General features: G+C 41.7%; 1 protein-coding gene across 1 annotated transcript; it reads left to right on the top strand.

The window, feature by feature from the left end:
* Positions 1 to 29: 29 nt before the first annotated feature.
* LOC109936113 (putative inactive carboxylesterase 4) lies at positions 30 to 19,699 on the top strand. Its single transcript, XM_048609031.1, has 7 exons — positions 30 to 90; positions 5,643 to 5,734; positions 10,899 to 11,045; positions 15,138 to 15,248; positions 16,417 to 17,066; positions 17,969 to 18,154; positions 19,690 to 19,699. Exons 1-7 carry the CDS (start codon positions 30 to 32, stop codon positions 19,697 to 19,699), a joined length of 1,257 nt encoding a protein of 418 aa, XP_048464988.1.
* Positions 19,700 to 23,580: the final 3,881 nt, after the last annotated feature.

Genomic DNA, 23,580 nt, shown 5'->3' with positions numbered 1-23,580 from the left:
AGTCAGTACTGTTGGGCCCACTCGAGTTCATGCTGCTGACCCACTCGCTGCCGCCGATGCCATTACAGCGATCAAACTCTTCACCAAGAGGTAAGTAAAATCAAATAAAAGACAGGAAATAAACGAGGGAAAAGAGAGGGAAAAAAAAGAAATGAAAAGAAAAGCAGACGGAGCGGATGAGCCCCAGGCTCAGAAGCCCTAATCCACCGCCATCTTACCTGTAACCAACTCTATCAGTTCTTAGGGCTAAAGGCGATCAAAGGTGTGGGGAGAAACTGAAAACAGGGTTCTGAGATGGATGATCAGTCATGATCATATTGAATGGCAGAACAGGCTTGAAGGGCTGAATGGTCCACTCCTGCTCCAGATTTCTAGGTTTCTACATTACATGGCACTGCATTCCAGGCAGCCAGTACTCATTCTTGGAAAAAAACTTTCTCTCAAATTATTTTTGCAGCTTAAGTTAAATCTATGCCCTCTCATTTTTGACCCTTCCATAAGTGGGAATATGTCTCCGTATCTACTCTGGTCTTCTTCCTGGTATCGCAGCCAATATTCATCCCCCAACTGTCATTATCAAACAGATTATCTGTTAATGATTCCATTGCTCTTAACAAAATCTTGGTATGTGAAAATTGGTTGCCACGTTTTTATAATTTGTGAATGATGAGCATTGTGTAGCCGAAATAGCCTCAATGTAATAAGGCAGAGGGACACTTGCATTTATATAGCACTATCAATGATCCAAGAGTGGCCCAAGATATTTTACAGTCATCACTGTTAGATCAAAACAAGAAAACAGCAGCTGATCTACACACAGCAAGATCCCACAAATCAATGAACAGCTCATCTGTTTTAAGATATTGGTTTCTGGGTGGATGCTGTCCAGTGGTTGCTGTCTAACAACTTCAAATAATGCTGTGGGATCTTTTACAGCTACTCGCAGGCAAAGTTGGGTTAGCCATGATTCTATTGAATGGACGAGCAGGCTCAAGAGGCTGAACAGCCGATTGCTGCTCCTATTTCTTATGGTCTTATTTAACTTCTTCAGAAATATAGTACTTCTGATGGTGCAGGACTGTTTCAGTACTGCATTGAAGTGTCACCCGAGATTGCATACTCAAGTGTCTGAAGTGGACTTAGACCCATGACCTCTGATTTGGAAACTACTAGTCTGCACAGGGGAGGAAAGCTGCATTTGGTACTTGCTGTGGCTGGAGATTCAGTATAAGTTCCCACAGTAACACAATTGCACATGTTTAGACGCTGATATAAAAGCAAATTCTTCTTGGATTGCTTCATATGGGGAAGGAACTGGGAATGAAACTAAAGTAGCAAAGAATCATCAGAGGAAGTGGATCCAGTTAATTATTCAGAGTCCCTGATGCAACTTAAACCAGCAATGATGTGCTAATTATCTCTTAAACATGCAGGGAGAGGGGCTGATTCTTTTAAGGTCATATTCAAATTAAATATGAAAAGACTGAAGCTGATAAAACATTTTGGTTTATTGTTAGTTGTATATGTTTATATCCTTTGAGGTATCCGACTTCCACTCCACATATCACAATTCCACTTTTAGTTTAGCACCAAGGTCACGAGTCTCTTTGTGGCTATCAAAATGAATCATTGTAGCCACATTTCATTATAATAACTAAAGCAACAATCACAAACATCGGCACTTAATTATTTTGTGGAATCTGGAATAGTTTAGGACTATTTTGGAGCTGTGGGGTGGGGGGAGGTGGGGAAAGAGACAAAGAACAAGGTACATTTTTGTCTCAAAGACAGAAATTGCTGGAGAATCTCAGCAGGTCTGGCAGCATCTGTGGACAGAAAACAGAGTTGTCGTTTCGAGTCTAGTGACCCTTCTTCTGAACTGACCACAAAATGGTAACTCTTTTTTATGTCTACAAATGCTGCCAGACCTGTGGAGTTTCTCCAGCAATTTCTGTTTTAGTTTCAGATATCTAGCATCTTCAATTCTTTGTTTTATTCTATTCCTTGCCCCCTCTCTTTAGCAAAGAATGCTACATGATGGATGACTAAAGAGGAGGCAAATAAAAAATAAGAAGCTTGACCTGCAAAGCAAGCATCAATGGTTAACCAAAACACTATCTTCAAATAACAGTTGAACAGTGATTAAAACTGTCTCCTGACAGTAGTATGGAATGAGGAAAATTAAATTATCTTGACTTTGTTCATTCACAAATTGAGAGAGAGAGAGAGAGACAGAGGTACAAATGTTGAGCTCCATTGGAGGTTTTGTGGCCAATTGAAACATGCAGAATGCCAGTGAGTTGTAAAGGCCAAGAGCCCATAGTTTGAGACTGCACTGCATATGACGTCAGTGCCTAGTATTATTCAGGCAGAAGAATTCATTAATAATTCCAGCTTCCACTCGCTGACCACCCCTGCTGTCAGATATGTGAGGAGATATCAACTCAAAACAGAATTAGATGTGCTCCCTGTTTCACTGTGATCAAAGGAGTTTTTCAATGCTCACTTTTTTGGCTCAGAATTGTTAACTTATTGAATGACCAGAGCTTTGCGGAACCAACTACAACAAAAAAAGTTGCTTTTATATAGGACCTACCATGTAGCAAACATTACAAGGCACTTCCCAGGAGCATAACCCAACAAAAAAATGATACCATGAAGACCCTAGGGCAGGCAACTGAAAGCTTGATCGAAGACAAAGGTTTTAGGAACATCTTAAAGGAGGAGACAGAACCAGAGAGGCAAAGAGAGCCAGAGAAGAAAAGAATTTTAAGAGGAAACTCCAGAGTTTAGCACTTTAATAGCTCAAAGCATGGCCACCAATGATAAAGCGAAGGAAATCAGGAACGCCGAAGGAAACAGGAGAAACTGGAAGGAAGGTAGAGGATAACAGCTTAAGTTAATTAACAGCAGAAAATACCGAATGTAGGGGGAAATACGAAAGGAGCTGCTTATGTTCTCATGGGCATTCCATCTGCCAGAAGCACTAAACAGCAGGCAAATGAGCATGGTTTAAATTCCTTTCCGCAGTCTTGAGCTCATAATGCAAGAAATCACCTGAGTGCAGTTTTCAGGGAAAGCTGCAGTACTGTGATGCTCTCTTTGGGGTAGATATTAAACTGAGGTCCTGGTTGGTATTTCTAGCGGACGTAAAAGATTCCATGGTAATCATTCAGGGGAGTTTTCCCCTTATGTCCTAGCCAACAATAAACCTCTCAATGAACAAATTGTCTGATCATTTCAACACAGTCATATTTGGGATCTTACTGTGCACAAACTGACTGCCATGATTCCCAAATTACAGCAGTGACTATGGTCCAAAAATGTTTCATAAGCTGTCAACAGCTGAGGGGCATCCTGAGGCCATGACAGGTGCTACATAAATGCAAGTCTTCCCCCAACACCGTACAAATTTGAACTCCTTGTGGATCCATTGGGATGAGCACATCAGCTAAATGGAATACTCTTTAGATAAAGAAAGCTGAAAAAATCGAAGACTGTGGCCTTCCTTTGGACTGGCAGGGATGAGTGGTTTCCTGCCTTGCAGCCGCTGAGACTGAGACAAAAATAAATGTCTGTTCAGATAGGTTTACTCGTCGACTGACTGAGGTAAGGCTTTGAATGATAGCCAGCTAGATAAAAGGCCAGCAGACAAACTGGCAGGAATATTTCAGAAGTCCATACTAATTCTAGTCCAAACAAAATAAACTCTGCCAGAGTAGGCTCAAGGCAGAATATGTAAAGAAAATTCTAGAACTGGCCAGGCATATTTTCAGTTTGTTGCTACTATGTTTTAAATTGCTCAAAAAGTGAAACTTGTTAATGTTGCCTTTCAAACCGGTCTAAAAGATATTTGTTTATTATCAGTGATTGAATTCTTCTCATATAAGACGTTGTGTTAAACACCAATTAGTTAAAAGGTAGTTTTCAAAAGTAGGACACACTCTCTAGGCTGTGACTGATGCTACTATTAGAGCATCACTCTCTGTCTAAGGATCTTGCCTCGGCAAATCAAAGCATGTTTTTGTGACCTGGTTCATTTTTCTCTTTCCGAGTTGGTATACAATGGTTTGTCTGTTTCTGAAATAATTAGGCTTTCTGAAATATTAATCCCTTCAATTGAGAATAGCTGAAAAGATTTTGTATTTAAAATTGTATAAATTACTAAATGCTTCCAGTGCATAGATTTCGGTCCCATTTTAGAGAAATTAACACATAATCCAGGCTGGCACTCCAGTGCACCACTGTGGAAGTGCCACATTACCCGACATACGATCTTTCAGATGAGAGATTAATTCGAGGTTCCAATCTGAACTCTAGGGTAGATGTAAGATATTCCATGAAAAAAAAAGTTCTCCCTGCCCAAAATTTAATATGCAAGAATCACAAAATCATATTATCTGGGTAATATCTCAGTGCTGCTTTTAGGAACTTGCAATGTACAAATAGGCTGCTATATTTCCTATAAAAGAACAGTACTTCATTGCTGGTAAAGAATGTGTGATGTAAAGGCCATTAAAGGGGGCATAAAAGTTCCTTCTTTCTTGAAAATTCTACAATTTTATAATTTATTTTCATGCAAAATAGATCTGAAAAGTTTGAAACCAAAGGTGCAGGACAAAACTCAGAATCCGCAGGATAAAACTGCTATCTCATAGAGTCTGACAGCACAGAAATAGACCCTTCGGTCCAACCAGACCATGCTGAACATAATTCCAAATTAAACTAGTCCCACCTGTCTGCTCCTGGCCCATATCCCTCCAAACATTTCCTATTCATGTACTTATCCAAATGTCTTTTAAACATTGTAATTGTACCCACATCCACTATTTCCTATTGCGATAAACATCTCACAGTGCCAGTATTTCATCCATATTCAAGGCATACCTATTAAATGAAGCATAAATGCTCACATATCAAAAACTGATATCCATCTAAGTGTTACATACAAACAAGGAACACTTGGCCTTTGAGCCTGTTCCATCATTTGATAAGACGTGGCTGATCAGATGTTAGCTCAACTCTACATTCCTGCAAATCCCTAATAATCTCTTATCCGCCTTGGTAATCAAGAATCTATCTACCTCTGCCTTAAAAATATTAAAAGATTCTACATCCACTGTCAAATCAATAATACAGTGTTTGAGTTCATTTTAATATTAATGTTGCATCTGTACAGGATATGTTTGCAGGTTTTGCCAGAAGCAGGGAACTGCAAAAAAATAGATGATGCCTGCAGCTGCACACTCCCTTAGTCCTTTAAAAATATTTCTTGCTTCTTCAAAATTTCTTCAGACCTTCTAGGCGTCAGCCTAGAACATGGGCTCAATTCTTTACAGTGCAGCATTCGTTATAACGTTTTGACTGAGATGAAAGTGCGATCCAATGAGCTAAAGTTAACACCTATAGTTTGGAAAACTTCCATTACATCGCCCAGTGAGTTGTTGTTGGCTGTCCCTCAATTGGAACATGACATGTATTCAGAATCGTGTGTTTCTGCCATGCGTCTTCATGGAGTCAAACAGACTGATTTTCAGCCCACAGAGACTTCTGCATACATGGGCTAGGCTGATCCAACAACGTACGCACTCTGGTTCTTATTATGCACCTAATCATGAACCTCTCTCCATTTCTTTCTCAAGGTTACAATGTTCAAGATTTCTTAGGAGGATACCTGCAGGTTTTTTTGAAAATTCCTTACGCATCCCCACCGGTCGGAGATCTTCGATTCAAAGTAAGTCTCGGAACTGACCGCTGCCTTCCCTGCTGAGCCATTCTGAAATGGTCCCTTCAGGTTTCTTGCCTTTCCTATAGGAATCACAGCCAGAGCAGATCTGAGTAATCTGGATTCCCACTTCAAATAAGTGATTCCTTGTGCCAATATGGAGCAAAATACGTATTAGGTGCTTTTCCACAGGCAAAGAGAGAAAACCATTCTTGTCAGTGTGCAAACATTTTTGCAAGGAGTGGTCTTCAAATGATCAATAACAGTCTAATAAATGGGTTTCTTGGTTTACTCTCTGCTAGACATAAGGAGAAGCAAGGTGCCATAAACATTATGCAGAACAGAGGGCAGCATGGTGCCTCACAGCGCTAGGGACTCCAGTTCAATTCCAGCATTGGGTGACTGTGTGGAGTTTACACGTTTTTGCTGAGTTGGTGTGAGTTTCCTCCAGGTGGTCTAGTTTCCTCCCACAGTCTGAAGATGTGCAGGTTAGGTGGATTAGCTATGCTAAATTACCCAGAGTGTCCAGGGATGTGCAAATTAGATGGATTAGCATTGGAAATGCAGGGTTACAAGGATAGGGTGGGTGGAATGCTCTTTGGAGGAATTTGATGGGCTGAATGGCCTATTTCCACACTATAGGGATTTAAAAGTTTTTCTTGAGAGTCATTTCAATATGGAATTCAGCATCCCATGGAATAGTTCAGGTAAACAGTGCTAATTCATGTAAAGGGAAGCTAAATAACTACATGAGTGACAAAGGAATAGAACAATATGCCATTGGGTTAGATAAAGCAGTCTGGGGGAAACTGATGTAGAGCATAAACACTGGCAAAAATCAGTTGACCTGAAAAGATTTACAGCAGAGAAATGGGCAAATGTTTTTCTATAGAAACAAATAGAAGGGAAATACCTGAAAATAAATAAATAACCCAAGAGTGTTGCACTCTTGTGACAACATGTCGAGAAACAATTGACATTCTGCTTCTGAGTCTCTTAAAAATATAACTGCACAGCCTGTTTCAAATTTGAGTCTTATTGTCAACTATGTCGCTGTTTAATTAATTTATTTTTATCTTTCTTCAGTGATCTATCAAAGGTTAGTTTTATTCGGCGCTTTCCTATCTTATTCCCTATAAGTTCAAAGTACATAATCCAACATAACCTTCCTCTTCCTTACGTCTTCTGGAAACTGTGCTGCCTTAAGTTGTTTTACAATGTTCAGGGTCTAAAGAAAGAGACGTACAACAAGTCTTTATTTCAAAAGTCTACTGGGAGGTAAGAAATGCATGAAAATCAGGCAGGAATATCACAGACCCATAAGGAGAATACCCCATTTCTATCATGTGATGCATCTGCCAAAATTTCCGTATCCTTGTTGCCAATTCTATGCCTCTCCCCAGCTATTCTAATAGAATATTCTAATAGAAACATTTAGACGAAACATTTAGATCCATGCCCAACAAGACTCCCTGGGTCCAGGCCTCCAGAGGAGGGGGGAATGAATGGTTGGTCCCATGGCTGAGGCATCAGGACAAGAGTCGGTCAGGTTGAGTCTGATGGTGAGTCTGGTGAAGAGGGTTGGGTGTCAGGTACCCATATGGGGTTATCAGGTCCTAGGGCATTGGCTGGTGGGCAGGAGTCAGGCTACAGGTAGGGAGGTCCTGGGGCAGATGTCCTGGGGCCTGGGAGTGTCAGGCCAGGGTTGGGAGTGGGGTCACAGTGTAAATTGTCAGGGGATGTGTGGTTAGGATGTGTGAGATAACCATAAGGTCTGTTAAATAGTTACACAGGAGTTAGACTATGTAATAAATGCCTAACTTTTCCTGAGTAGCTATTTCAGTTGGAGCCCTCTGATTTAAATGGAGACTTTGGGGGTCTTTGGAGCAAAGGAAATGCCCAGCGAAACATTCAATTTCCCAGGGTAATTATTTCAGAATGGAATTCTATAGGGTCCCAGTAAGGAACTCCCATATTACATTGGAATAATGTCTGCTCCAGAAGAACATAAGAACAGGTGCTGAGCCCCTGAAACCTGTTCCTCCATTCAGTAATACCATGGTTCATCTGCAGCTTTAATTCTTTGATAGATTTTTGTTAACTAACTTCAGATTTAAAATTAACAGTTGATCAAGCAACAATTGCTGTTTCTGAAAGACAGTTCCAAATTTCCAGCATGATGTTGTAGACGTGCTTGCTGAGCCGGTGGGTTTGGTTGCAAACATTTCATCACCCTGCTAGGTAACATCGTCAGTGCGCCTCTAGTGAAACGTCAGTATTTTGTCCCACTTGTTATTTATATGCCTCACTCTGCTGGGGTGTTTGGTACCACTTTCTGTTTCTCGGTTGTTTGATAACAGGGTCTAATTCAATGTGTTTGTTGATGGAGTTCCTGTTGGAATGCCAGGCCTCCAGGAATTCCCTGGCATGGCTCTATTTGGCTTGTGCAATTATGGATGTGTTGTCCCAGTCGAATTCGTGCCCCTGTTTGTCCGTGTGTAGTGAATCCATCAACTCCACCAACAAAAACATAGAATTAGACCCTGTGTACAAACCACTGAAAAACAGAACCAGAAGTGGTACCAACCACCCCTGCAAACTGAGGCATATAAATAGTAAGCGGGACAGAACACCAAAGCTTTACCGGAGGCACACAAACGATGTTACCTAGCAGGGAGATGAAACATTAGCAACCAAACCCACTACGGTGAGCATGTCTACAACCTCACTCACAACCTGAGCTACAAATCTTCTCGAAATCTTTTAATTTCCGGCACCTTATGTGCATAGACACTTTTCCTCATTTCACTCAAGGAAGGTCTAGTTTTAATATATAGGCAACGCCCAATGTACCTAGACTTTCCAACTAGTGGAATAGCATTTGGTGATCTACTCTAGGGAGGTCCTGGGGTGATCTACTTTTTAACGTCTTGAAAACTTCAAATAAATATGCCGCAGCCTTCTAAATTCCAGGGAATACTTGCCGGTTGTGTGAGTTCTCTTCATAATTTTACCCTGTGGACTCCAGGTAACTTTCTTATAATCCATTGAACTCCGTCCAAGCCCAACATATCCCTAAACACACACAATGCAAAAGCAAAGCAACATGGACGCTGAAATTTAAAATATTAACAGAACATGCTGGAAATAGGCAGCAGGTCAGGCAGCACCTGAGGAGAAAAAGTGAGATATGTTTAATTTTAGCTTGAACAGTTGTAATGAAGGTTATTTCCGATTGCCTATTTCCACTTGTTTAATGTCATTCCCCCCATGTCTGCGTGGGTTTCCCGTGGGTGCTCTAGTTTCATCCCACAGTCCAAAGATGTGCAGGTTAGGTATTTTGGCCATGCTAAATTGCCCATAGTGTCCAAGGATGTTCAGGCTGGTGGATCGGTTATGGGAAATGCAGGGCTACAGGGATAGGGTGGGGAGGGGTTTCTGAGCGGGATGGACTTTGGAGGTTCGGTGTGGATTCAATGGGCCAAATAGCCTGCTTCCACACTGTGGGGATCCTGTGAAATCAGGTGATTCGATCTCTGCCTCATGCTATCTTCCACGGAAACCTTTATACATGTATTGTTACCTCTAGAAGGGATTATCCTGATGCCCCTCTGCAAGCCTCACACTTTCCACCCATCGGAAACTTCAACTTATCTAGCCTGGTGCTCTCTGCCTTGGCTCACTCCGATTTGCATTCATCCATGGCTTGCTGACCCATACTGACTCTTAATCTGGAAATGCCTCAATATTTAAAATTTCACCCATATTTCCAAATCTCTCCTTGGCTTCACCTGGCTTATTTGTAATCTTTTCTAGCCCTACCACTTTCTGAGATCATTGTGCTCCTCCATATTTAATCTTTTGTACAACCCTGATCTCCGTCACCCCACCATTGGCAATATTGTCTTCTGCTGCCCAGACCCAAAGCACTGGCATTTCTTCCCTGAACCTTCACACACCACCCCACCAACCTCTGCATCCAGAACATCATCCTCCGCCGCTTCTGCCACCTGCAATCTGACCCCATCATCAAAGAGATATTTCCCTACCTATCCCTATCTGCCTCTCATAGGGACCGCTCACTCCATGACTCCCTCATCCGCTCCACACTCCCCACCAACCCCACCACACCGGCACCTTTTCCTGCAACTTCAGGAGGTGCTACACCTGCCCCTACACCTCCCTCTCACCTCCATCCAAGGCCCAAGAAAAACTTTCCAAATCCAACAGAAATTCACCTGTACATCCTCCAACCTGGTCTACTGTATCCGTTGCTCCTGATGTTGGTCTCCTATACATCGGTGAGACCAAGCTCAGGCTCAGGCTCAGGCTCAGGCTCAGGCTCGGGCTCAGGCTCAGGGACTGATTCGCAGAGCATCTGCACTCTGTACCCGATAATCAACAACATTTTCCTGTTGCCAACTATTTTAACTCCCCCTCCCACTCCCTGGGTGACATGTTCGTCCTGGGTCTCTTTCAATGTCATGATGACACCACACACAAACTGGAGGAACAACATTTCATATTCCGCCTCTGGAGCCTACAGCCCGGTAGCCTCGACATAGAATTCACAAGTGTCAAAATCTCCCCACCCCCAGCCTCATTCCATGTTCAACCCTTCATCTAATCCCCGCCTCCTTGACTTGACACTACCTATCCATCTTCTTTCCCACCTATCTGCTCCACCCTTCCCACTGACCAATCCCCATCATGCCCTACTTACATCCACCTAACATCATCTTACCTACCTTCCCTCAGTCCCACCCCTCCTCTCTCTATTTATTTCCCAGCTCCCTTCCCCCTCCCCAGTCCTGATGAAGAATCCCAACCTGAAATGTCGACTTTCCTGCTTCTCTGATGCTGCCTGACCTGCTGTGTTCCTCCAGCTCCATACTGTATTGACTCTGACTCCAGCATTTGCAATTCTTGCTATCTCTTTCTACTTCTCTGTCCTCTTGAGATGCTCCTTAAATCCTACCTTTTTCACTAAGTTTTTGGTCATCTAGTCCTTATAATTCCATACTCAACTATTCCATTGCTCTCTTACCTGACCCCATGTCCTCCTTAAAAGTCACCTTATTGTAAGTCTGTATGCAATCCTACATCAGGTAGGAACAATGAATGAAACTTGCTTATGGGATTTCTCCCTTTCATTGTGGTGTCTCATTGCCAGCCCCCTGAGGAACCAAGACCATGGAGTGGGATTTTGGATGCTACAGAGTTGGGACCTGCCTGTCCGCAGTCTCCGACTGAGTTACCTTTCAAAATCAACCGCACAAGTGAAGATTGCCTCTACCTCAATGTCTACGCACCAGTCGGGGTAGGATATGGCTTATTAATGTTATGAATCCTGTCCACACTGAACTTTACAAAAATTGTTTATTGCCTAATATTTCCAGGAAGATAAAAGTGTGAGTATTCACGAATAAATCTCAGCTCATGCTGGTCTTATTGGCCCAAATGAAGATCATGCGAAACCATCGTGAAAGCCTGCATATCCATTCTTACAGCATATTAAAGGTATAGTTCAGTGGCAGCAATCACTTCATTGATGACAGATGACAGGGGTTCGAGTCGAACACTAAGTAGTTGAGCACAAAATCAAGGCTGACACTCCATCACCATTGTATTGTTGAAGGTGTTGTCTGTTGTATGAGATATCAAGCCGAGACTCTGCCTGCCATCTTAGTTGGATAGAAATGATCCTAGGGGCATTACTTTGAAGTAGGAAAGGGGATTTATCCTGGTGCCCTGGCCAATAATTATCCTTTAACTACTTCTCAGAAAGAACAGATTGTCTGGTCATTATTACATTACTGTTTATGGGGTTTTGGTCTGCAATAATTGGCTTCTATGTTTTCTACTCAGCAGTGACTACACTGTAAAGATACTTCAGTGACTGTACAGTGCTATGGGATAATCTATGGTAGAGATCAACATTCTATAAGTGCAAGACATTTTCCCCGGAATTTTGTAAGCGTTGGAATCTTAATGCTTTTTATAAAAACACTTTCTGTTATGTTTTCTTCTAGTTCTGGTAGTCTTTTACTGGTGAAACGCAGTATTCATTGAGTTTATAATTTACTAACCCCCTTGCCATAAACGAAGCTGCACTGCCATGCTATTTGAACCTATACCGTTAAATGTTTGCAAGGCAGTAGAAATGAGCTGAAAAATAATGGGGAATGAAAGAGAACTTTATAGTGCAATTGGTTCTTATTTATCTTTGTATTTCTGTCACACTGCAAGACAAATATTCCATGACAGAAAAAAACAGAGTCCCTCAAGGGAGTCACAAAGGGAGCTCAATAATGAGAGGTAGGAACATAGGAAAAGGTGTAGACTATTCAGATGACATGAATATGTTTGGCAATTCAGTAAGACCATGAATGATATGCGCCTGAAATTATTTTTTCTGACATTTGTTTCATCGTCCCTTGATCTGTTGACCAAAACAAAACTATATACCTCGATCTTGAAAGCTACAATTGAGGCCCAGCATCCACAGCCTTTTTTCCCCTATTTTCCTTCTGAATGGCCTTGTTCTAATTTCAAGGTTACAGCCCCTTGATCTTGTCCTTCTATCTGAGGAAATAGATTTCCAGTATTTATCCTATCAAATCCTATTAACATTTAAAATGTCACATTCAGATCATCCCTAGTCATCTATACTCAGTTGAAGAGAGGAATGGGAGAGAGTGAGATCCAGGTTAATGTCTTTCATGACTTGCCGTCCATTTGTCTTGGCCTCTTCCGTTTTGGGCAGGCATTGAGCCTCAGCTGGGCCTTTTCCGCCAATGATAAGTACCAAGATTAGAAAACCTGTGTTAAAAGGTTAAAAAAACAAAATGGATCAACCTGCCATGAAGCTAGTCTTTGCAGCTGTTGTTTATCCCTCTTGTCTTTCAACAGCTCCCAGACTTTAGTTTGCCAGAGAGGTACTGTTGTAAAGCCAAGAGAAAAGTGCTATTAAAAGACTAGGAGCTGCATAGTTCACTAATCACGGCAAATAATCTCTATCAATTGGACAACAACAAACTCATTCATGATGCGAGAATGTCCTGATTGTAGAGAGCTTTGGGAATCATATAGCCAAAGTTATTGATGTCTCTCAAACAGCTGCACTTACCAAATGTCATGTCTAAAATTCAGAGGCCATATCACAAAATATAACATCTGGAAAGTAATCCGTCTTGGGATATTGTTCCATTCACTCGTTGAAATATGAGCCAGGACTTTTCAGGGGCCAAATGCTTAGGAAGTCAGAGGAGCAAACCTGCTTCGCCTGGCAGTGAGTCTTGAGGGTGCCATTTTACAGTGACATCCCAGACTGCCATTCAAATAAAATCAGGGGCCTGATCCAAAAACTGCTGGCCAGATTGGTAGGCTGACAGATCAGCAGTTCCTCCATGATTGGTAACCACTGCCAGGGTTGAATATAAAGGACAAAGTCATGGCATTTGGGTCAGTCAGGCAGACCCTGATGAAGTGGAAGGTAGGTTGATGAGGGCAAGCAGACCTAATGCAATGGGGTTAACCTTTGCTGCCCAGATGCTTCAATATGTAGTCTCAAGAGAGCCCATAAAGGAGGCTGGTTGGTAACCACACCAGGCAAAAAAGTACCCTGCTGCTTGTAAAATGCCAGCAGAACCACAAAGAGGCTCCATCTTAACTGGTTACATTGGGCTCTGTGTGGAGGGATCATCTACCACCTTTCCTACCCCTAACATAATGGTAAGGCATGGGTACTTTGTCTGTTGGGTTTCCTCGCCATTGTTCCAACTTTTCTGCCTCTAAACCCATAGCCAAAGGTCCTGCAGAATTCCAGGTATTCTTTCCACAGTTTAGTTTTGAATTTATTAGATTTCAGGAGCAGCTGTGTTTTCCTGTTGTAGATAAAGTGAAATAACATGCCAGAGTTTTTATTATTCAGTCTTTTCTGGTGTCCTGAAATATAGCTAACCCAATGCAGATTTATGGAGATGTAGATAAACCACATTACTTGTATATTGGTTTAATAGACATTAGCTATTAACTGGACATCAGCAATGTCAGATGATATGAGATCACATGGAAAGAGGCCTGATAGAAGTAAATTCCAATGCAGTCCTGCTCAATCATGCCTCTATATATAGTATTAAGATTTAATAAAAGTTACTAGTTTGTGCTAATATGGTGTCCAGTTCTTGACTTTTCCAACAACCCAGAAGTTGCTAATGCTATTTATACACCACTGAAGCAGATTAAAGAAGCATTCGGCCTGGTCCCCACCAGAAAGCTTTGGATTCTGTTACCTGAAGATATGAAAGGTGTTCCAGTTCTCAGCATATTCCTATGCAATGAACCCATGAAGTCCCATTTGCAGAAAAAGAAGTTCATAAGTTTATAGAAATTTAATGACACCCTGATTGAATTAAGATACCAGATCAGCCACAATCTACTTGAATGGGTGGGAGGGGCTGAATGGCCTTCTCTTGTCCCTCTGCGTCTTCCTGCTCTTCCTGCCACTGACTAATCATGGGGATTACAGATTTCCAATCGAAAATATTTCAGTCAGTTTTGAGATAACACAGGGTGGAGCTGGATGAACACAGCAGGCCAGGCAGCATCAGAGGAGCAGGAAAATTGAAGTTTATCTCTAACTCCAGCATCGGCAGTTCTTACTATCTCTCAGTCAGTTTTGATCTGCATTTTGGATAAAATGGAATAACAAAAAAAAATGAATTAACCTGCAATAAACAAATAAGACTTAGGATTTGGTATAGTTCAGTGCTTGTTCCATCTTGGCAAAGCTTTAAATGATCATTTGTCTATCTGATTTGTCGGATTGTGGATTTGTTGTTATATTCAGATCAACCATTATCTTATTAAATGGCAAAGCAGGATTAGGGGCCAAATGGCCTACTCCTACTTCTTGTATGTTGAGTGATTTGTCGCAGAAGAGGCCATTTGATCAATCATGCTGCTGCTGACTCTTTGGAAGAGCTGTACAGTTAGTTCCATGTTCCCTGTGCTGTCCCTATAATTTACAATATTCTATTTTACCTTCCCAGGTATTTATCCAATTCCCTGGTTCCACCACCTCTTCAGGAACTCCCTGAAGAAGAGTCCCAACCCGAAACGTCAGCTTTCCTGCTCCTCTGATGCTGCCTGGCCTGCTGTGTTCCTCCAACTCCACACTGTGTTATCTCTGACTCCAGCATCGGCAGTTCTTACTATCTCTTATTAAATTCAATAGTCCGCATTTTATGGTTATTGTTTTCAAGCAAGCCCTTTAAGAAATTTTAAAGTCAAAATGTAAATTATTTGTTACTTATAATGGATTGTCAGTGGGTAGTATTGTTCACGTAGAAAGTACCTAGATATTTGCTTACAACTCAATTTTGACAGTATTAATTTATTTTCATGACAGACAGGCAACAGTCCTCGATCTCTGCCCATTATGGTTTACTTTCACCATGGTTCCCTCCAGTCTGGGGCAGCTGGGGCACATGACATGAAGAATCTTGCAGCATATGGACAGGTAAAAAGAGATTACAGATGATGTCCATCTCTTACTGAAGGTTGTAACTATTCCGGTATTTTCACATTTTACCATTGGAGCACGCTGTGATGTATTTGCAGATTTATTAACAGGATACAATGCAAATGCTTTTCCATGGCCAGGACCAGCTTTTTAACCAGCAAATTGAATTAAGTGCCTTATCATATACAATGGAGACTGGAGTGATGGTGGGTTACATTTATGCCCCCTCAATCCATTCATAGAACCCATACAGTGCAGAAGCAGGCCATTTAGTCCGTCGAGTCCACACTTATCCTTCGAAGAGCATCTCACCCAGACCCACCCCCTGCCCAATATCTCTAACTCTGCATTTTCTGTGCCTAATCTACCTAAACTTACACACCCCTAGGCACTATGGCCAATTTAGCACGGCCAATCTACCTAACCTGTGTATGTTTGGACTGTGGGAGGAAACTGGAGCACCCAGAGGAAACCCATGCAGACACGGGGAGAACATACAAACTCCAAACACACGGACACCCATGGCTAGAATCGAACCTGGGCGCCGCAAGCCAGCAGTGCTAAACACTGAGCCACCGTGCCACAATTCATGTGGACAGTGGACACATCCACCATACACAAGAATCCCTCTAGATGCCAGCACTGAATTCAGAGCTAGCGCTCTAGTCTCCTTTCACTGAAACTGTCTGGAGTAACATGTGAATACCTACTGCATCTTCTAACTCAGAGGAAGGAATGCTACCATTGGACTGAAGTCTCACTCGATTCTGTCTAAGCAGTTATCTACTTAGGAAATCTGTGATCAGCTTTTGTTTTATTTTGTTTTAAGAGAAAAGGAAAACATACTTGAAGTTACTTCAGACTTCATACTCAATAGCCAGATTTCCTTTCTGGTGAGTGTAGAAAGCCTGGTTGAGATTCAGTCCAAAATAAGATAAAACATATTAAACATTAAGATAAATATAATTCATAACGAAACAAATTCTTTAGAAATCTTTCATAAGAGGTTGGTATTAGAATTAGTAGCAAGATATTTTTTATGAATTTCCCCCTTATTTAATCACCTCGGAACATCTTTTCAATGTTGATGTTGCTACTAATGCCTGTTATATGTGGATATGATCAGAAGGGAGAATGCTGTGATACAATTAATTGCATTTTGCAGGTTATAGTGGTGGAGTTCAACTATCGCCTTGGGCCTTTTGGCTTTCTCAGCACCTTGGATGTAAATGCTCCTGGCAATCTTGGTTTCTTGGACATGACCAAAGCTCTTCAGTGGATACAACACAACATCCAGAACTTTGGGGGAGATCCTAGCTCCATCACATTGTTTGGATATGGGGCTGGGGGCTTAGCAGTGAGTTATCTGCTTTTGTCGCCTTTATCCAGAGGCCTCTTCCACAGAGCCATCTCCAGTAGTGGCAATGCTTTGGTGCCAGATTTCATCGGAAAGCCTGGTAGCTTTGACCCTCTTGTTGCCAGCCAACAACTGGCCAAAGCACTGGATTGTCCAACCGATAATAACGTGAAGATGGTGGAATGTCTCCAAACAAAACCAATGGAATCATTTTTTGATGCCCCAATGCCCAAGTCAAAGCATGGGCCAAAGTTCCTTCCTGTTGTCGATGGAGTTTTCTTACAAGAGCTACCTCAGGAGTCACTCCTCAAAGGAAACTATATGAAAGTTCCTTATATTATAGGACTTACCAACGATGAGGCAGGGGTTCAGCTAGTCGACCTTTTCGGTAATGATGATGGAATTACAACTGAGACCTACCTTAAGCTGGTGTCGGACTATGCCTATAGTCATTTCCGGTATGTACATGTTTTGTCCTTTTACTGTTGTAATTGCTTGCTCTAATTTCCTTTCCATTCAGATTTTACTTTTTGTGTTATGGTTCCAGTACCACAAACAAGTGACCATATTTCACGTGGGTGCTAAAGGTACTGTGTGTTGTAGGATGTATAAGTGGAGTTGATGGGAATTGGTGGAGGTAAAGTAGAAAAGGGAATCACAGTCAAGTCCAATTCTATGTCAACTTAATGCCACTATGTATGACCCATATTCACTTCATTCCTCTCCTTAAGTAAATCCCCCCTTTGCTTCTTTAGGCCATTTTCTTGTGCTAGTATTTTTTAATTTACAGGAATTGGTTTGTTTATTACATCTCCTTTGTTACTATGAAGGTTCTATAACAACTCTCAATGTTTCTTTCATAAAATAACATTTTTAATAAAAGTTTAATTGATTTGCAAAAAGACATACAAGTGTAACATTCTTGGGAGCAACTGGTGATTTCAGATCTGTGGTCCCCAAAGCTCTTTGCCACTGAGGATTTTCCTCAAGTTATATCTGAATCTGTTGTAGCTAGTTAATAAATATAAACTACAATGAATAGTCAACAAGCCTATTATTGTAATCACATGACTACCAGGATGGTACTAAACAAACAAGATTGGCCATTACCAATCGCTAGATGAAGAATTGCCTTTGTTTCTTAAGGTGGCATGGGATGCCTAAGGAAATTCTATCAACACTCTTCCACAAACTCCTAGAAAACCATTTCACAGAACCAAAAGTGGATGTCAAATAATTATATTCTGCTTCTAGGTCCGAAGATTACATAAACACAGTGTAGTTTCTGTGCCAAGTGAAAGTCTGCCTGGTTGCCAAGTAAGTAAGATACAAAAATAACTTTGAATGTAATTTCCTACAGATACAATCCATCCCAGATTGCAGATGTTATCAGCTATTCTTACAGAGACTTCACGTGCCCAGATGACCCAGGTGCCCTCAGAGATGGCTTCAGAGACTTGGTTCAGGACCACAAATGGTTGACACCGAGTTACCAGTTAGCAGATCAACACTCAAGCAGGGCAGAAACATTTCTGTATATTTACAGGTAAAGTGATTCCGAAGTTTGATTTGTTACACATATTAATGAGCCCAGAATTATTTGAAAGAATCACTTTTTCTGTATTGCATTAGTTGATTGGTCATAGTTTTGCTTCTGAAGAAGAAAAAACAATTGTTCTGCTTATTCCCAACTCTTTCTGTCCCTTACAACCATGTTAGAAGCTTCTGTGCAAGTGTCAGCTTGGCACCATGATAGTATTTTCACCTCTGAATTAGATCATGGATACAAATTTCAACCCAGGATTTCAGCATATAATCCAAGTTAACAGCTGTATTGTTGGAGGTGTCACATAAGGAATTGATATCCCTTCAGGCTGCATAAATTCATATTAGGTCACACCATTTAAAAGGCATTAGAAATTTTCCATTGTCCTTGACAGCACTAAAACCTTTAAGAAACCCCACTAAAGTAGTTTAACTGGTCATTTATCTCATTGCCTTTAGTGGGACCTGACTGTACATTGCAGTGGCTGCCATGTTTGTGCAGAAAATAGCAGTTTCCAGTTCAGAAAGAAATTCATTGTCAGTAAAATATTTCAGGATACCTTAAGGATGTGAGCATAAATACATTTTCTTTTCCATAAGATCATAAGAAATAAGAGTAGGTCATTTAGAACACCTGATTGTGGCTTTAATTCTACTTTCCTGCCTGCCTCCCATAATCCACGACTCCCTTTTCAATCAAAAAATATGTCTAACTGAGCCCTGAATATATTCAATGACCCATCCTCCACTGAACCCTGGGAGAGAACAGTTCCAAAGACCAACACCTCTCAGAAGAAATTTCTCCTCATCTCCATTTAAATGGGATATTTATTTTTGAACTGTTCCTATAGATTCTTTCACCAGAGGAAACATTATCTCTTGCTTGTTAGCTCACCGAGCCTGCTGTTCCGAGAAGTGCAGATGTTTCGTTACCATTCTAGGCAACATCATCAGTGCGACCTCTAATCAAAAATGTTGGTGTTCTGCTCCATTCCGAATTTATATAATCCTCTGGTGTGGTGGGTCTTGTCACTTCTGGCTCTGTTTACCAGCAGCAGTCTGTATACGATGTCTATTTCTGTGTGTTTGTTAATGGAGTCCTGTGTTGAGAAACAGGCCTCCAGAAATTCCCTTGCATGTCAGTTGTTCGCTTGTCCCAGTATAGTCACTTCGTCCCAGTTGAAATGATGACCCTCATTGTCTCTGTGTCGAGACAAGTGCATATTGGTCATGCCTTTTTACTGGCAGCTGGTGTTCGTGTATCCTGATTGTCAGTTTCCTCCCCGTTTTTCCAATGTAATGTTTATTGGATTCACTGCATGGGATTCTTTATATCATGTTAGTCCTGTTTACTGTCTGTATGGGGTCTTTAGTCTTTGATAGCATTTGATGCAGTGTTGATGTAGGTTTGTGTGCAATCATGATCGTATGCGGTTTAAGGAGTCTGGTTGTCATTTCTGATATATTTTTGATGTACGGTAGCATTACTAGTGTCTTCCGTTGTACTGTGTCCCCTGACTGTCGTTTGTTTTGTAGGCATCAGTAGACGAGACTCCTTGGGTATCTATTGTCGGTTCCCCTTCCATTCTCCAGAGTTCTAGGGTGTTGCAGTATGATATGGCTCGTTTACACAGTGTCTTGATGCGGTTCTGTTTGTGTATGGTGGCGTAATTGTCAGACTAACTAACGGCAAATTTCAGATCCACGTATACAGGAAGGCTACACACACGGACCAAATCCTGAACTTCAATAGCAACCATCCCAATATACACAAACAGAGCTGCATCAAGACACTATTTAAATGAGCTATACCACACTGCAACATCCCAGAAATGTGGAGAATGGAAGAGTAACACCTGCACAAAGTATTTACCGAGAATGGATACACAAGAAGTTTCGTCCCCTGATGCCTACAAAACAAACGACAGTCAGAGGACATGGTACAACAGAAGACACTAGTAACACTATCCCACATCAAAAATATATCAGAAATGACAACCACACACCTTATATCGCATAAGATCATGATTGCACACAAACATACATCAACACTGCATCAAATGCTATCAGACTAAAAACCCCACACCGCCAGTAAACAGGACTACCGTGATACACAGAATCCCATGCAGCGAGTGCAATAAATGTTACATTGGACAAATGGATGACGAAACTGATGACCAGGATGCACAAACACCAGCTGGCAGTAAAAAGACACGATCAATATTCACTTGTCTCGATACACACAGACAATGAGGGCCATCAGTTCGACTGGGACAAAGTGACGATACTGGGGCAAGCGACCTTATCAAATACAAAATAAAAACTGAAAGAAATGTAGATGCTGTAAATCAGGAACAAAAACAGAAGTTGCTGGAAAAGCTCATCAGGTCTGGCAGCATCTGTGGAGAAAAAAATCAGAGTTAATGTTTTGGGTCCAATGACCCTTCCTCAGAACTGATGGTAGATGGGAAAACGTCAGTTTATATGCAGAAAATAGGAAGTGGGTTGGGTAAGGAGTAAACGATAGCACAGAGCCTAAAGAGAGAGAAGAGCTGTTGGACAGACAACGGAGTTGATAACGATCTGGCTGGGAGGGTGAATAGTTGTTAATGGGGACTGTTAGTGACTAACAACAGGTAGTATGTAATGGCAGGCTGTGGTAACAATGCCTGGTGTGAGGGGTGGGGGACTCTGACATGGGAGAGTTCAGGCCCTAAAATTATTGAACTGGATATTGAGTCCAGAGGGCTGCAGGGTACCCAAGCGGAAAATGAGGTGTCGTTCCTCCAGCTTGCATTGAGCTTCACTGGAACACTGCAGCAGGCCAGAGACAAAGATGTTGGCCAGGGAGCAGGGTGGTGTGTTGATGTGGCAGGCAACAGGTTGCTCAGGGTCTTTTTTGCAATGTCCTGCAAAACGGTCACCCAGTCTACACTTTGTTTCCCCAGTGTAGAGGAGACCACATTGTGAGCAACAAATGCAGTAGACTAGATTCTGGGAAGTGCAGGTGAAGTGTTACTTCATCTGGAAGGTATGTTTGGGCCCTCGGATACTGGGGATGGAGGAGGTAAATGGGCAGGTGTTGCACCTTCGCTGGTTACAGGGGTAAAACTGTTCTATCCACTGATTCCCATTTATTCACCCTACTTTTTATATCCTCAAAGAACTCAAGTACATATGTCAAATACCCTGTTCCATTTACAAAACCATATTAACACCACCTGATTGTATTCTGAACATTCTGCAACTTTCTCCTTAACAGTGTATTTGATTACTTTCCTAATGACAAACATTTGACTAATTAGCTTGTAGTTCCTTGCTTTCTGTCCTCCTCTCTTTCTTGAACAGTGGTTGTACATTCAAATGCTTTGATCTTGTTTAGCCTATGCCAATTTGCTTATAGGTCCGGTAGTAATTCAGAGATTATTACCCTTGTGGCCCTGCGTTTTAATTTAGTCCCCAATTGTTCAAACTGCTTCTTTCTTGGTCTCACCTATGTGTTTGGTATCCATGTGGACCACAACAGGATCCTTCCTTTCCCACTCCAAGTTGTGATCTCCTTAGCGCTGGAATCTGGCAGATAACACAGCTTTTTGAACCCATATCCTCAGCTGCAGAGCAAAGCATCCATTCCCCAACGATACTTCCATGCTGTAATTCCATTCTTTTAGCTCCCCCACTTGAATACCCACCTACACTATGGTACCATGGAGAATTCAGTCACCTTCTCTTTGGACCCTGCTCTCACCCACACAAACTGCAAAAATTTCAAACCTGTTGGACAGTTCAAGGACTGAGATTTGTTCATTGCTACCTTAAAGTCCTCTATACCTGCCTTTCATCCAGCCACACCTTCCTGTCCATGACCATGGAACAAATCTGAAGTACTTCGCCAAAGGGCTATTACTGCCTTTAGGAATAAATGCTCAAGTAACTTACCCCCTCCCTGATGTATCATGTTCAAAGCTGATTCCAACTCATCAGCTTGAAGCCTAATTTCTCCAAGCTATAGACAGTTACTGCAGATGTGGTTTCTATGGATCACACAGATTTCTAGCAGCACCTACATGCTACAGCTGCAACACTTCACCTGCCCTGCCATCTTTATTTTGTTCTTTATTTAACTAATTAGATTTCAAGTTTAGAATATCACTCAACAATAACAGGTTGTGCTATTATAGGGATGTACCAGTTCATCTTCATTTCTCTTCCAAAAAACAGTTCCAATCCTATCGTCAAAGGTAGGGCAAGGAGAGTGGACCTGAAGTCAACCCAGTCAGACTAGGGATCAGACCACATATTCTGCATCAATCTGACTATTGCAGTCATGTAGTTAATAGCAGTCCACCTCCAGTCAAAAGAGACAGTGTTGTCATGGCAACATGCACTTTTAAATGAATGGGCTAATTTGGAGCTAAGAATAGTGATGGTAGAAGCTTTTCCATTTCTCAACTGACCCTGTATCTCTTCTGCTCTTTGCACTTGCCTTTGGCACATATTGAAAGGATTTGCAGGTTGATAGGTGCTGTGTTATGACTAAGTCTGCATTGACCATCAAGTTCTAGAGTGGAACTTGAACCAGGAGTTTCTAACTCATAGGCAGGAACATTAGCCACTGTGCCAAAAGACCACCTCTCTCTAACCAGGCACTCATTATCTTCCCTAGTGCCAGTTTAGAGAGTGAAAAAAACAGAAAACTTAATGCCCAGCCACATACCTAATTACTGCCTCCAGGCTTCAATCCTTTTGGGTCTCATCATCAATGGCTCCCTCTTTTGGACCAATTATTTTTGTAAAAGGCAAGAGCAGTACCTGTTCCATTACTAGGCCAAACCCTCCCCCCATCCCGCTTATTTCCAAACTTCTAGATTGAAAAGCTGTCTCAATACAGTCTCTCACTTCGTGCACGTGCTAAACCTCATGTTTATACTAACTCAAGAATCCAGTGAATTAGCTGCTGCAGCCTAGGGAACCAGTTCTAATGAGTTATCTAATGGACTACACTGCAGGTGCCAAGATAGGAATCTTTCTTATCACTAACTAAAATTGAAATAACTATGACAATAAATTGTAGTTTAAGTTAATACTAAATGCAAAATTTACTGTATTTTGGAAACAGATCAACTCCTAAAACTCCCTCACTAATTAGATTCAAGCACTGTCACAAGCTGCCATCTTTATGCAACTTAATTCTTACGTCCCTACGGCTCATCAAGTCACACCAACCCTCCGAACAGCACCCCACCCGGACCATCCCTTTACCCTGTATATCCCATGACTAAGGCACTTAACCCACACATCCCTAAACACTCTGGGCAATTTAGCATGGCCAATCCACCAAACTTGCACAACTTTGGACTGTGGGAGGAAACTGGATAACCTGGCAGAAGCCCACGCAGACATGGGGAGAACGTGCAAACTCCAAAT

This window comes from Rhincodon typus, chromosome 2 (assembly GCF_021869965.1).
Source record: "Rhincodon typus isolate 14 chromosome 2, sRhiTyp1.1, whole genome shotgun sequence".
NCBI lineage: Eukaryota > Metazoa > Chordata > Chondrichthyes > Orectolobiformes > Rhincodontidae > Rhincodon > Rhincodon typus.
The sequence above is the reverse complement of the archived record's forward strand: the minus strand, read 5'-3'. Positions and strand labels throughout refer to the sequence as shown.